This window comes from Mus caroli, chromosome 12 (genome assembly GCF_900094665.2).
Source record: "Mus caroli chromosome 12, CAROLI_EIJ_v1.1, whole genome shotgun sequence".
NCBI classification, from domain to species: domain Eukaryota; kingdom Metazoa; phylum Chordata; class Mammalia; order Rodentia; family Muridae; genus Mus; species Mus caroli.
Genome location: NC_034581.1, coordinates 100,176,170 through 100,190,344, shown reverse-complemented (window position 1 = coordinate 100,190,344; position 14,175 = coordinate 100,176,170). Strand labels below are relative to the sequence as shown.

At 47.9% G+C, this 14,175-nt stretch overlaps 1 protein-coding gene across 2 annotated transcripts in view; it reads right to left on the bottom strand.

Annotated features, from left to right (window-relative positions):
• Positions 1–14,175, bottom strand: part of Ak7 (adenylate kinase 7) — a 77,033-nt gene that overhangs the window by 55,056 nt on the left and 7,802 nt on the right. For both annotated transcript variants that reach the window (XM_021179123.1, XM_021179124.1), the window contains exons 3-5: positions 13,714–13,822; positions 11,497–11,591; positions 1,452–1,562 (exon numbers count right to left, since the gene is read on the bottom strand). In XM_021179123.1, coding sequence (XP_021034782.1) covers positions 1,452–1,562; positions 11,497–11,591; positions 13,714–13,822 — 315 coding nt within the window. The remainder of the gene's footprint in view (positions 1–1,451; positions 1,563–11,496; positions 11,592–13,713; positions 13,823–14,175) is intronic.

Below are 14,175 nucleotides of genomic sequence, written 5' to 3'. Positions count from 1 at the left end.
ACAGGGTTTCTCTGTGTAGCCCTGGCTGTCCTGGAACTCACTCTGTAGACCAGGCTGGCCTCAAACTCAGAAATCTGCCTGCCTCTGCCTCCTGAGTACTGAGATTAAAGGCATGCACCATGATTGCCTGGATAAAAGATTTATTTTTAATTATTTGGGGTGGGTGCATATGAGTCCAGGTGCCTTAAGATGTCAGAGGCATCAGACATCTGGAGCTGGGGCCTCCAAGTGGCTGTTACACACTAAACTTAGGTCCATGCTCTTAACCACAAACTGAACTTGGGTGTGTGCTCCTAACCACCAAGCCATCTCTCCAGCCCCACCCTACCCTATCAGTCCCTATCCTAGACCAAAGTTGCCAAACTGGTCTAGAACTCCTTCTTGCAGTCCAGACAGGCCTTGAACTTGTGGTCTTCCTGCCTCAGTCTCTCCAGAGAGCTGTGAGTACAGGTGAGTGCCTGCAGGCCCTGGCATTGTTGCTGTAGTTTTGTCAGAAAGCATTGTGTTGTGTAGCCCAGGTTGGCCCTGAACGTTGGGTAACAGGTATGTGACACTGGATCCAGCTTATAGACATGTCTTTACAATCAGCTGTGTCAAGATAAACCTTATTGAATAATGGAGTTGGAATCAAGAAAAAAAAATGTTACCTCCTCCCCAGTGTCTGGTGACTGACAGATCTTGTTTTGAATGACAGTTCCCTACCCTACTTCTACAGTACCGCAGCTGTGAAATGGGGACAGCCAATGGGACTACTGCCAGAGTCACAATCAGAAAAGCTTAGGCAGGTTCAGAACAGTGCCTGGCCATCCCTGGCTGTGCGATCCTGAGCAAACGAATTCCTCCCCTACTCAAGCCTGGGTCTCTTTATTGTTTGTTTGTTTTCAAAACAAAGTCTCTGTATGTAGCCCAGGCTGTGAAGGAATTCATTATGTAGATCAGGCTGTCTGGGAACTCAAAGAGATCCATCTGCCTCTGAGGGCCCGGATTAAAGGCAAATGCTCGGCCATCATGTCTTTTGGTATGAGGGATGTTGCACGTTTCAGAGCTTTCTGAAGAAAAGTACTGCGAGAGACTCTAAGAACCACGATAGTGTGTGGACCCTTCCTTCCCATCCCTACTGAGTTAGTTATTGGCCCAGACCCCTCGGTGGAGGAGAGGCCGAGTTTAGCTGGGGGCCCAGCAGAGGGCTTTCAGGTCAGACGGCTGGATCATAATCTGGGCCAGGAACTCCCTAAGGATAGGATACACTGCTTGAGCCAAAGCTCACACCCGTGGGGATGCACGAGGAAATAAACCGCGGAGTTTGCACTGTTGTAGTAAGGTGTCCTGGCCGTGCAAAAACCGGTCTGAAAAGGGATCAGGGCTGAGTATGCAGAGGAGAGAAAAGCCCAGGTACACCACCTGGCAAGGAGCCTTTCCCACTCCACAGCCGTCTCTGCGTCCAGACTCACATTTTTCCCGAATTTGAGAACAATTTTTTCGGCGTTGATATGGTCCAGGAAGTTCGGGTGATGTTTCCTTCTTCGATAATCCTCTTCTGTGAAGGGAACCTCGTTGTCGTCCTAAGGGAGACACAAGGTGCAAGGCGAGTGCCCCAGAGCCAGGGGAAGAGGCCCTGCCGAAGGAGGCGCTCCTTCTGGCTCAATGGAAGTGTAATGCTCTATGCTTCCCCAGAATGAAGCCCGCATCTCCAAAGAGCTGGCTCAGAGAATCTCCAACAGTGCCCACATAAGGAAGGGACAGATATTCCCAGTGATGGACATAACAAGGACACTGCATACTCATCAAAACGTACCCCATGGACACGTGCAATTCCTATGCGCCAACTGAATCACATAGTGTGAGTAACCTGTAAGCCCTGCGTGCCCAAGGACCCGTAACATCCTGGAATGCTGGGGGCCGCTGGTCACAGAAAATAGCAAGTCAGGTGTTTTCACTCCACCAAACAAGGTTGGTTGTCCCAGCTGCACAGGATGTACTTGATCTCAACCACACCCCACCCTCCACCCCCACCCAAAGATTTATTTATTTATTATATGTAAGTACACTGTAGCTGTCTTCAGACACACCAGAAGAGGGCGTCAGATCTCATTACAGATGGTTGTGAGCCAACCATGTGGTTGCTGGGATTTGAACTCAGGACCTTCAGAAGATCAGACAGTGCTCTTAACCGCTGAGCCTACTTGATCTCATAATAGGCAGGATGCATGCTTTTCCCTGGATGGTGGCAGGAAGTACTATAGCCTGTGGCTTCAGCCTTTATGAATGCCTGACTAAAATAATTCAGCACCATTCCCAGGGGGCTGGGGGTGGGGTCCCAGGTATGAGCCTGGCCAGTATTTTATAAAGCTTGCTTTAATTGGACAGTCATGGATTTGGTCTTTCTCCTTGCAGTTTTCAGGTTTAACACCTCCACCTCCTCTGTCCTGGGATTACAGGCATGGGATACCATGGCCATTTTATACTAACATATGTAAAACCACCTGCTTTGAATTTATATTTATAGATCTGGCTCCTGGGAGCCCTAGACCTCTCCCTTCTGTGACTGCAGTAACCAGAGTGTGTGAAACCTCTAAACTGGGCTAAACAAAAACAACAACTTTGTTTTTGAGAGTGCACAAAGTCCCCAAGAGCAAGCATCCTATGACAACCCCTCATAGCAATAGCCAGACAGACTACAACAGCAGGGCCAAGATACGTGTAGATAACCTAAGACATCCTGCAGCAAATAGATAGCTTAGCCATCCTGATTGTCAGGTGGTTTTGCCCCCATGTTTGGTTCCTGCAGATTACTCCAGAAATGCAGTTGTTAAAATATTAACTTGCTGACCTGTATGGAAATTTCCCAAGCTTGCTGTAGCCACAATAAATACCCTGAACCCCTAGACTCAAGGCTCTCACTACTGAGCCCCTGCTGTGGTGATGGTGAGCGTTCTTACACCCAAGCTTGTAGTAAAGACCCTTGTGTATTTGCATCGGCACTGGCTCCTTGGTGGTCTTTGGGGTCCCTGTGTCTTGGATGTAACACTGTGACTGTACACTGAGAAAGGCATTAATTCAAGACAAGAAGTGGATTATTACCATAGACATGGGCAGGGAGTGGTGCCCATGCTCTCTCTCCTCTCAGCACTCAGGGGGCAGAGGTAGGCAGATCTTTTGAGCTCCAGGCTAGTAAGGGCTATAAAGTGAGACCTGATCTCAAGCCATGGGAAAAAAAAAATCCAATACATTTATAGTATAATAAGTGAAGAGTGAAATTTACCCATGGTCAAAGGCATTCAGGAACTTAAAAAAATCAGGCATGGTGATAATAATCCCAGCCCTTGGGAGGCAGAGGTTAGTGGATTTTTGAGTTCAAGGCCAGCCTGGTCTATAGAGTGAGTTCCAGGACAGCCAGGACCACACAAAGAAACCATATCTGGAAAAATCAAAAGTAAACAAAAAGATAAACTAACAATACAAGAAAGGTGTGGCATGTAAATATGAATGCCAGGGTGGATTTTCCCTTTTTTATGCATACCTCTGTGTGTGTGTGTGTTGGCAGGTGCACATGTACAGGTATTTTCTGCTGTCTAAATACTTTAACAGCTAGGTCATCTCCCTAGCCCACAAATGACAGTATTTATGCCAGTATATCATATTTGCAAATTTGCTCAGTTAAGAGGAGAGATTCTTGGGCTGGAGAGATGGCTCAGTGGTTAAGAACGCTGACTGCTCTTCCAAAGGTCCTGAGTTCAATTCCCAGCAACCACACGGTGGCTCACACCATCTGTAATGGGATCTGATGCCCTCTTCTGGTGTGTCTAAAGACAGCATCAGTGTACTCATACATAAAATAAATAAATTAAAAAAAAAAAGAGGAACAGTTCTCACAGGCATGCTCTTGACTTTAAAGATGGATTCTGGGGAAAGTACAGGCTGTAGTTAAGGAGATGAGATCCTGTCACAGGCTCCTCAGCTGGCCCTGGAATTGAAGTGAGTTTAAAAAAATGGAAAAAAGGGCTGGTGAGATGGCTCAGTGGGTAAGAGCACCCGACTGCTCTTCCGAAGGTCCAGAGTTCAAATCCCAGCAACCACATGGTGGCTCACAACCATCCGTAACGAGATCTGGTGCCCTCTTCTGGAGTGTCTGAAGACAGCTACAGTGTACTTACATATAATCAATAAATAAATCTTTAAAAAAAATGGGGATTCATTAAAAAAAAAAAATGGAAAAAAAAAGGGCCAGGCATGGAAATCTCAGCACTGGAGAGGTGTAGGCAGGGGAGGATCAGGGATTCAGAGCCATCCGGGGCTGCAGCGTGCATTTGAGCCACTTTGGACTATTTGAGGTCCTGCTGCAAAAGACTAGAGCTGTGGTGGAAACTGGAAGTTAATGAAGAAGGCAGCAGCAGGCAGATGCTCAGGGCTGTGGGCCACACTGGGGCGTGTTGATCGTGACAGGTGGTTGGTGTGTAAATATTCACATGTGAATGTGGACACGCAGGTGCAGGTGGCCTGCGTGTGCAGGCTAAAAGACAACCCTGAGTGTCAGTCCTCACTGTCCACCTCCTTTGAGAAAGGGTCTCTTTGGTTTTTGGTTAGCAAGCATCCAAGGTGGCTGGCCTTCAAGCCTCCAGGGACGTCCTTGCCTATGTTGGAGCTCTGAGATGACAGCCATTCATACTATGTGATTGACTTTAACGGGGTTCAGGGGATTCAATGTGGGGAACCTCTGTGAGCACCTTTGCCCTCTGAGCCGTGCTCCAGCCAGGGCTGACGCCTTTTAATCAGGCCTGCAGCACAACCTGAATTACATTTTATTTAGCAAGGTTGTCATGGACCACAGATAGGAAGGAAGGAAAAAGGTAAAGAATGGAATCTACCACTAGGTGGCGATAGATAATCTTCCTCACCCCGTCCTAGGGTTTCTATTGCTGAGACAATGCAGTGATGAAAAGAGAAAGCCAAGTTGGGGAGAAAGGTTTATTTGGCTTATTCTTCCATATTGCTGTTCATCATCAAGGAGGTCAGGACAGAAACTCAAGCAGGGCAGAACCCTGATGCAGAGGGTTTGGAGGGGTGCTGCTAACAGGTATACACAGCCTGTTTTCTTATAGAACCCAGGACCATTGGAACACCCACGATGGACTAGGTCCGTGTCCACCAATCACTAATTAAGAAAATGCCCAACAGCTGGATCTTATGGTGGTATCTTCCCACATGAGGCTCCCTCTTTTCAGATTAATTTGTGTGTCCAGTTGACATAGGACTAGCTAGCACACCTCCTTAAGGGTTTTGCTTTTGTTTTTGTTTTGTTTTTTTCGAGGCAGGGTTTCTCTGTAAAGTCCTGGCTGTCCTGGAACTCACTCTGTAGACCAGGCTGGCCTCAAACCCAGAAATCTGCCTGCCTCTGCCTCCCAAGTGCTGGGATTAAAGGTGTGCACCACCACCACCCGATTCTCCTTAAGGGTTAATCCAATGGGACAGGTCAAGGACCTAGGTGTCACCTCTAGGGAAACACCTAGGAAGGAGAGTTCACCTTGAGATAAAGCGTTTTTTCCTTTCCAGAGTTCTGGCCCTCTAGTGCAGTCCCCAGAGCCCCCACCACGTGGATCTGCGTGCTATTTCTTTTCCTTCTCTTCCTTCAGATATGGGTCAGAACCGACGGGTGCTTTCGAAGCTCCCCAATCGCCTATTCTGTTACTGAGTTTCTAAGACTCTCCTCCTCGCTTACCTCCAGGCAGCCGACCTCCGTGCCGCCTCAGCTCCAGCTGCCTGGCTTTGCTCCTTTTATTTATCCTTCTTCCCTTCCTGGCAGCTCTGAGGTTTAACGTTTGCCCACTCTAGCGCTTTCCTTTTAAACTGGTACACTGTCCTCACGCCTCTGCTTGTGTCCACTCAGAAATTCTTTTATGAATGAGCCCCAGCAGGGAGTCCCATTTCCCAGTGGTCATATGATGGCTCTGCTGGGACTCTGAGATTTCTAACAATACTTCTTTCTTCCCCTTTAATGCTTTGATTGGCCGAGAAGATAAACCCATCCCAAGACAGAATCCACAGCCCGGAACAGTCATCCAGAGGTTTTCATGCTTGGGGATGCTGACAGCTGAGCCTGGGGCTAGAGAGTTGCCATGGATACTATTACTAGATAGGCTGGTGGTGCACTTTCAGTGATGAATTAGGAGCTTTGGCTGACAAACTGGTTGATGGATGGATGGATGGATGGATGGATGGATGAGTGGATGGATGAGTGGATGGGAATGGGGCTGGGGCAACCCCAGTACCAGGGATTCTCTTAGCAGAAAGACAGAAAATTAGTTTGTGAAGGTAACTGTAGGGACTCCATCATTTTGCAGAAGTGGCATATCCTGGACAAATTACATATCACACAATCGGCTGTTCTTTTTCATCGACGTGTCCAACCCATAGACAGGGCTGCCAGATTTGGAAGAAATAAATGGGACAACAAGATAAACAAATGAATACACTTTTACATTATGTGCCCTGAAATAATATTTGTGCTAAAACTTAGTCACTACTTACCGGAAATATAAACTGAGCTGACTGCTCTTGTATGCACTTTTATTTGCTGACCTTAGCAATCAAACTCGCACTGAGTCTGGAAAGAGAATGATCTAGAAGCATCCATCTTTCTAGCCCAAGGTTCAGCTTTAAGTTTCCTGGACTATGGTGGCTGCTGCCTGCTGTGGAGACCATCTAGGGGTACAGGAAGGATGGAGCCTTGGAGCTCCACAGCCCTGGCAAACATGACCAGTCTGCCCGCTATGACTGTTCTAGGCTTACCCCATTGTCAGCCCCTGTGTCTGCAGCAGAAACAGTCACATTTTACAAGGTGGACTGCAAGATACTCTAGCCACATGTTTTCACTAAAGAAAGGGGACGGGTCTCAGTCTAGCCAGCTGCATGGAAGCCTGTGACTGAAACCAGTCATGGTCGTCAATTCAGTTTTTGCCTTTAGGACCTGGCTCTGTGCTGTGAACCTTTGGTACTGGTTTTTGGGCTATTCACCTTTAGTCCTTAAATTTCATTACTACTACTACAACAACATCAGCACAGTGAGGTGTATTTTACATAAAAACACAAAATGACACAAATGACAAAACAAACAAACAAACAAACAAACCAACCCAGGAAGCCAGGACAAGGCCAAGTGAGACCTTTGTGTTGTGTGGGCTAGCCCAGAATTCTTAGGCTTGAAATAACCCTCTACCTCCTGACTCCAGAGTGCTTTAAGTCCACTTTTCACTGGTGGGGATGGGCAGGGTAGGAGGGTGGGGGGAAGGAGGGTAAGGGGTGGGGGTGGGCTAGTTCCTTGCTGCTGAGGGAAGTGATCATTTCCTTTTCTGATAGATGCTGAGTGAGCAGCTCTTCTCCTTCCGACATTGTAACCTTTCCTTGTTATGTATAAAAAGGCATTGGCATTTCTGGAAATTCTGACTGGTTCGTGAACAGATATGGTAACTACTGAGCTCACACACCATGGCTTCACTCTTGTTTATCTATTTATTATTATGATAATTATTATTGTTTTTGTTTTGTTTTGTTTTTTGAGACAGGGTTTCTCTGTGTAGTCCTGGCTGTCCTGGAACTCAATCTGTAGACCAGGGTGTCTTGGAACTCAGAAATCCGCCTGCCTCTGCTTCCCACCCTGAGTGCTGGGATCGAAGGCATGTGCCACCACTGCCCGGCTTATTTACTTTTTAAATGAAATCTGGTGACTCTGTGAACTGGACCTTCTTCCTTTGTTTTAATTGTTTTATTGATGTATTCTTTCTGCAAGGGTCGATGTTGCCCAGGCAGGAGCTGAACTTTTCCTGTGCTGGGAATGATCCAGTTGCCTCAGCTTCCTGTGTAGCTGGGACTTTCATTGTGGGCCACTGAGCCAAGTCTGCAGGTGACCTTTCAGACTGCCTACTTACTATGTTCCACCAGCCTGGAACTTGTGTGGGCTCCTGGCTAGCTGGTTATTATTTGTGACAACTAGGACCTGTCAGCCATCCTTGTTCTGAGAGTTTGGCCGAGTTAGCATCATCTCTGGGTTCTTTGTTCACCCACAGAACACAGTTAGACTTTAAAAACAAACGGGGGCTAGCAAGATGGCTCTGTCAGTGCAGGTGCCTGCTGCATAGGGACCAGAGTCCGGGATTCAGCATGGCTGGAAATGGCTAAGAAAATGTATCTCGTAATCAATAACTTCCCACTCTGGAGAGCCGAGAAGCACTGTCAATGCTGGCGTGTGTGAGACCCGGTACACCATTTGCACTGTCCTGATGGCTAAGGAAACTCCATTTTATACTAGTCATTCGTCTTGGTCCCTAATAACCATTTGTCTTGGCTTCAAGTCCCTGGAAGGCATGTCCCATCAACCCTGACAGAGTGACACCTCCCCCACCCCCATAGATACAGCCAAACCATCTGCTTTGTTACAGTATAACTGCTTCTTCCTTCTTTGCTTGCTTCCATGACCTGCTTAGGCAAACATTCAAGGACTGTTTTGAGGTTACCCTGACATCCTAATCTCGCCAGTGCACAGCGGTTCCTGGCTTGCTTGTGCCGACACTCAAGGTCTTCTTGTGAGTTTTGCGTTTAAAAGTCCTTCCCTCAGTCCACTTCGCATGGCAGTCTCTCATTTGGCTCAGAGATCCCCGTCTCGCTAGCAGTATCAATACACTTAACTAATTATAATTCGGGTTAAGTTGGTGGTCTTTTCCCTGGGGCAGGTGTGTGTGTGTGTTTGTGTGTTGAACTCTATAATGTCCTCATCACTTTAGATTGATCGTACCATCTGATGAGTCTTGAAGAGAACGCTAGGGTGATTCTCCACTGAGTGAGAAGCTGTCACACAGCCACAGGGCTCTGGAGCAGCAGAGTGTGATAACCAAGAAGCAGCCAGCCAGCCAGGCCCGGAAGAAGGCGCGTGTCTTTCGTCACTACGTAGCAGCTGTGGTCGACTGGCGCATGCGTGCTGTGCTCACCGCGGGTTTAGGTCCGCCAGAGTCACACAGGTACTTGGGGAATGCGCTGCGCTGGGACTTGAGGAGGGCTGCGTTGTCCTCGGGCAGTAAGAACGTTAGCTCCTTTATAACTAACTGTAAATTTAGGTCATCTTCATGGTCAGCTCGTCCATATTTGGAGTCATCTAGGAGAGACACTGCTGGGCGGGCATGCCTGAGACCTACCTGAGGAGGGAGGGGCCACCATCCCGGGATCCCTGACTCAATGAAATGAGAGGAGAAGCATCAGCCCTCATCTCTGCTTTCTGAGGGCAGGCAGCCTTGGTGTGACCGGCCACACTTTCTCCTCCACGGTGACCCAAATCCCTTCAGTGAGACAAGATAAACCCACTCATCCCGTGGAGACACACACCCTTAATGCCAGGACTAGGGAAGCAGAGGCAGACAAATCCCTGAGTTTAGGGCCGGATTGGTTTACATAGTGAGTTCCAGGCCAGGGTACCTAGTGAGACCCTTTCTCAAAAACAAACAAACAAACAAACAAACAACAAAACAGACCTTTCTCCACCTGCTTTTGATCTGTCACAGCAATGAAAAATAACCAATGAGATAACCCTCTTGGATCCTTATCACATATATGGTCAGGCCATGACCAGAGCATCCTTAGGTAGTGTCACTGTCTGTCAGGAGGCAATTTAAACTTCTTGGTGGTCATAGCTGTGAATGTGGCTCAGTGGCAGAGTGCTCGTCTAACATACACAAAGCCCTGGGTTTGATCCTTAGCATACTGCTCTTCCCAAGGTCCTGAGTTCAAATCCCAGCAACCACATGGTGACTCTCAACCACCCATAATGAGATCTGATGCCTTCTTCTGGTGCGCCTGAAGTCAGCTACAGTGTACTTAGATATAATAATAAATAAATCTTTTGGCCAGAGTGAGCAGGGACTGAGCGAGCAGAGTTGACCAGAGTGAGCAGGGCAGACTGGAGCGAGTGGGGCTGACCGGAGCAAGCAGAGGTTTTAAAAAAATTCAATTCCCAACAACCATATGAAGGCTCATGGTGTACAGTTACAGTAAAGGCTCACAACCATCTGTACAGGTACAGTGTACTCACATACATAAAATAAATGAATACAGCTTGTCTTAGTCAGGGTTTCTATTCCTGCACAAACATCATGACCAAGAAGCAAGTTGGGGAGGAAAGGGTTTATTCAGTTTACACTTCCATACTGCTGTTCATCACCAAAGGAAGTCAGGACTGGAACTCAAGCAGGTCAGGGAGCAGGAGCTGATGCAGAGGCCATGGAGAGATGTTCCTTACTGGCTTGCTTCCTCTGGCTTGCTCAGCCTGCTCTCTTATAGAACCAAGACTACCAGCCCAGAGGTGGCACCACCCACAAGGGGACCTCCCCACTTGATCACTAATTGAGAAAATGCCTTACAGCTGGATCTCATGGTGGCACTTCCCCAACTGAAGCTCCTTTCTCTGTGATAACTTCAGCCTGTGTCACGTTGACACAAAACCAGCCAGTACACATCTTTTTTAAAAAAAAAAATCTAAATAGGGCCATGAAGGCCTGCAACCCCAATTCTCTGGGTACAGAGGTAGAAGGATCTGAAGTGAAAGCTATCCCTGGCCTCACAGTGAGTCTGAGGCATCCTGGACCAGGTAAGATGCTGTCTCGGCGGAAGCAAAACAACTAAACAACACATGCAAACCTCACCAGGCTTTGGTGGTGTGTAAAATAATAATCTTCCCTAGAGTTGAATGGTTGAGGCATGCTCCTTCTAACATAGCTGCAGCCATTTTGTATTCAGACTCACGTGTTACTCACAAGGTGAAATTCAGGTCATAGTTACACTTCCACTAACACTAAAGAATGCTACTAATAAGCCAAAACGTTACGGTTGAATCCCTTGCACCCTGTTATCTCAGCGTTCTGAAATCCCCCTGCTCAGCATCTGTCCACTGCCCTCCGTACTCACTCGGGACCAATCAGCTTGAAGGTGAGCTGACAAGATTGTCTAGTTACCCAAAATGGTGTACCCCTCCACTACTTGCCTTCCAACTTTTGAACCTGGTTCTTCCTATAAAAAGCCTACCCTGCAGTGGTGGCGCACGCCTTTAATCTCAGCACTTGGGAGGCAGAGGCAGGTGGATTTCTGAGTTCAAGGCCAGCCTGGTCTACAGAGTGAGTTCCAGGTCAGCCAGGGCTACACAGAGAAACCCTGTCTCAAAAGAAATAAAAAACAAAACAAAACAAACAAACAAAAACAAAAAACAAAAGCCTACCCTTTTGTTTGACAGACGGTTGCCGCAATTAGGTTTTTTCTTCTTGTGGACCTGGAACGTCCAGTATTATGGTGTGTGTTCAATAAACTATTCTTGCCTAACTGAGATTAGTGTATGCGTGGTTTGTGTATCGACTCCCAGACCCTAACATGAATTCCCTTAGGGCTGACGAACTCTATTGAATGCTTGAGATGGGAGGGGGTTCAGGAGCGCAGGGATACCCAGCTCACTCGAGTTCTACTTACAGGGTCCAGGGGTTTGGATCTCGCCCATGTCATCACAGTTGACAACAAAATGAACACCTTTCGCTTTTCAAAATGGCTGATTTCTTCATTCAATGCTGCGGGGTCAAAAAAAACAGAGCAGCCATTTAGATTTTGGAATCTATGTAAGAGCTTTTTTTCTTTTCTTTTCTCTTCTCTTCTTTCCTCTTTCTTTCTTTCTTTCTTTCTTTCTTTCTTTCTTTCTTTCTTTCCTTTTCTCTTCTTCTTTTTGCCTAGTTTAAAACATGTTCATTCCATTTAGTGTGTGTATGTGTGTGTGTGTGTCTTGGGTGTGGGTATTCTTGTATGACTTCAGGGGCTAGCCGTCCTCAGAGGTGTCAGATCTCCCTGGAGCTGGATTTACAAGTGCTCGTGAGCAGTCCATAATGAGTGTGGGGACCTCTGCAAGAGGTAGCTTGTCAGAGGGTAAAGACCTTGTAGGGTTTCACAGAGGGCATTTCTGCCTAGCGGGCTTCAGGCGTGGAGGTAATTTCTATCGTCCCTTTACACTGCAGCCAGCTCGGAGGGTGGACGTGGGGTGGGGGCTCTACCTCAGCATCCCAAAGGCTGCGGTAGAGAGGACAGGTGAGGTGGGAATGGAGTTTATGAACAAACAAGGCGTGACGAGCCTGTACAACAGACATGCGCAAAGGGCTCTGAGTGCATCACTGTCACAGGCTGTGCCGAGCATCCCAGATGGCGGCACTGGAATAGTCGGACTGTTGTATGACTTTGTTGAGGCGTATACAGAGTGAGGTCAGAGGGTCCTGGCACTCTGGGCATCAGGCACATTTCAGTCTTCATAGGGGATTCCTTACACCATCACACCCTGTGGTGTGGGCGTCCTCACTGGGGAAACGCAGGGTCTCACCCTCAGATCTCGAAGCAGGACTGAACTAAGCCTGGGGACACCATGCTACGCTTTCAGCCTGAACCAACTTCAAATGTTTCTCTGACGGTTTGTTTTTAACTCTCGTAAGGAAATCGTCTCTTCTGCTCCACTTTGCCTTTTTAACTTTTCCTCTCCACTGCGCTTCACTTTGGCCCCTTTTGTGAATATGTGTCACATGTCTAGGGCTCTAACTGGGTCACCTTTTTAAAAATGTGGGACACTTATAATAGGTTGCACGTCTTCTGCCTGTGCCCCCTTAGACACACTCCTTGGATGCACCCCCGCCCCGGCCGGGAGTCATTCCTCTCTTCCATGCTTTCTGCTTTCCTCCCAGAGCACACAGGAAAGACGGAGAGGGAGAAGAATTCCGTAACATGTCTAAATAACGAAGTGTTGGCACAAAGTACTGTGTGTCTGTGTGTCATAGAGGACTGTTTCTCTTTCTCTCTCTCTTTCCTTGTCCCCTAATCTAGCCGCCAACAACATAGCAACATAGCAAAGGATGACCTTAGACTTGTGGCTCTGTCTGCACCCTCCAGGTGCCAGGGTTATGGGTGTGCCTGGTTTGTGTACTCCTGGGGACTGAACCCCTGACGGCAAGCCGTCGTTTGAGCTGTGTCTCCAGTGCTGTAGTCTTTCCTTCTTTCCATCCCTCTCCTCCCTTTTTCCCTTCCTGTCTTTTTTTGCTACTTTTTTTGGACAGTTTTGTTGCATAGGCAGCTTGGTTTCAGGATCCTAATCTTCCTGCCTCAGCATCCTGAGTACCACGTCTTGCTGGACGAGATCGCTCAGCAGTTGGTTAAGAACATGTGCTATATTCTTGGAGAAGCCCTGAGTTCAGTTCCTGTAGTGCCCAAGTCAGTGGCTAACAATTGCCTGTAACTCCAGTTCCAGTCCTCTTTTGGCCTCTGTGGGTGTATACACACACACACACACACACACACACACACACACACACACACACGGCCACACCTCTAAATAGTGCTACTCCCTGGGCCACGCATATACAAACCATCGCAGAGGTGGGGCTGCACAGTAAGACCCTGTCTCAAGATACAAAGAAACACCAAGCAAACAAACACACAACACACCCCAGGAGACCCCTGGGTCCCCACCCCCAGGTCCATTCATTAGCACACACTTCGAACTTTTAGGCACTTCTCAGACCAGTTCTTCTGGGACTCTCAAAGTGGGTATAAACAGTGCCCCTTGTGATTATAGAGTTAACCAGGGACTCAGACTGCAGCTCGGGGCTGAGTGCTTTCTACCCCAGCTAGCTATAGCAATGTTCCTCAGAGCTCACTGACCGGAGACTGCCCACAAGGCTTCCTCCACTTGCTGCACATTCTCCGTGATGTTATAGATGACAGCATCACACTCCATGAGATGCGAGAGCAGGTCTTCCCGGGAGATGCCCTGAAAAGCAAAGCAACAGTCCATCTGCATCAAACAGGTCAACAGGGCAATGTGCCCCTCCGCAGCCCCTACCCTGGGAGAGTCCCATGGGGAGCCTTTGCAGAAGTACTTCTATGCCACTGAAATCTCTGCTCTCTTTGGTGTGCAGTTCACACGTGACAAAGACGTCATTGAAAACAGCCTGGGGTGGGGGATTTTAGAAATTGCAAAACAGGGCTGGTGAGATGGCTCAGTGGGTAAGAGCACCCGACTGCTCCTCTAAAGGTCCAGAGTTCAAATCCCAGCAACCACATGGTGGCTCACAACCATCCGCAACGAGACCTGGCGCCCTCTTCTGGAGTGTCTGAAGACAG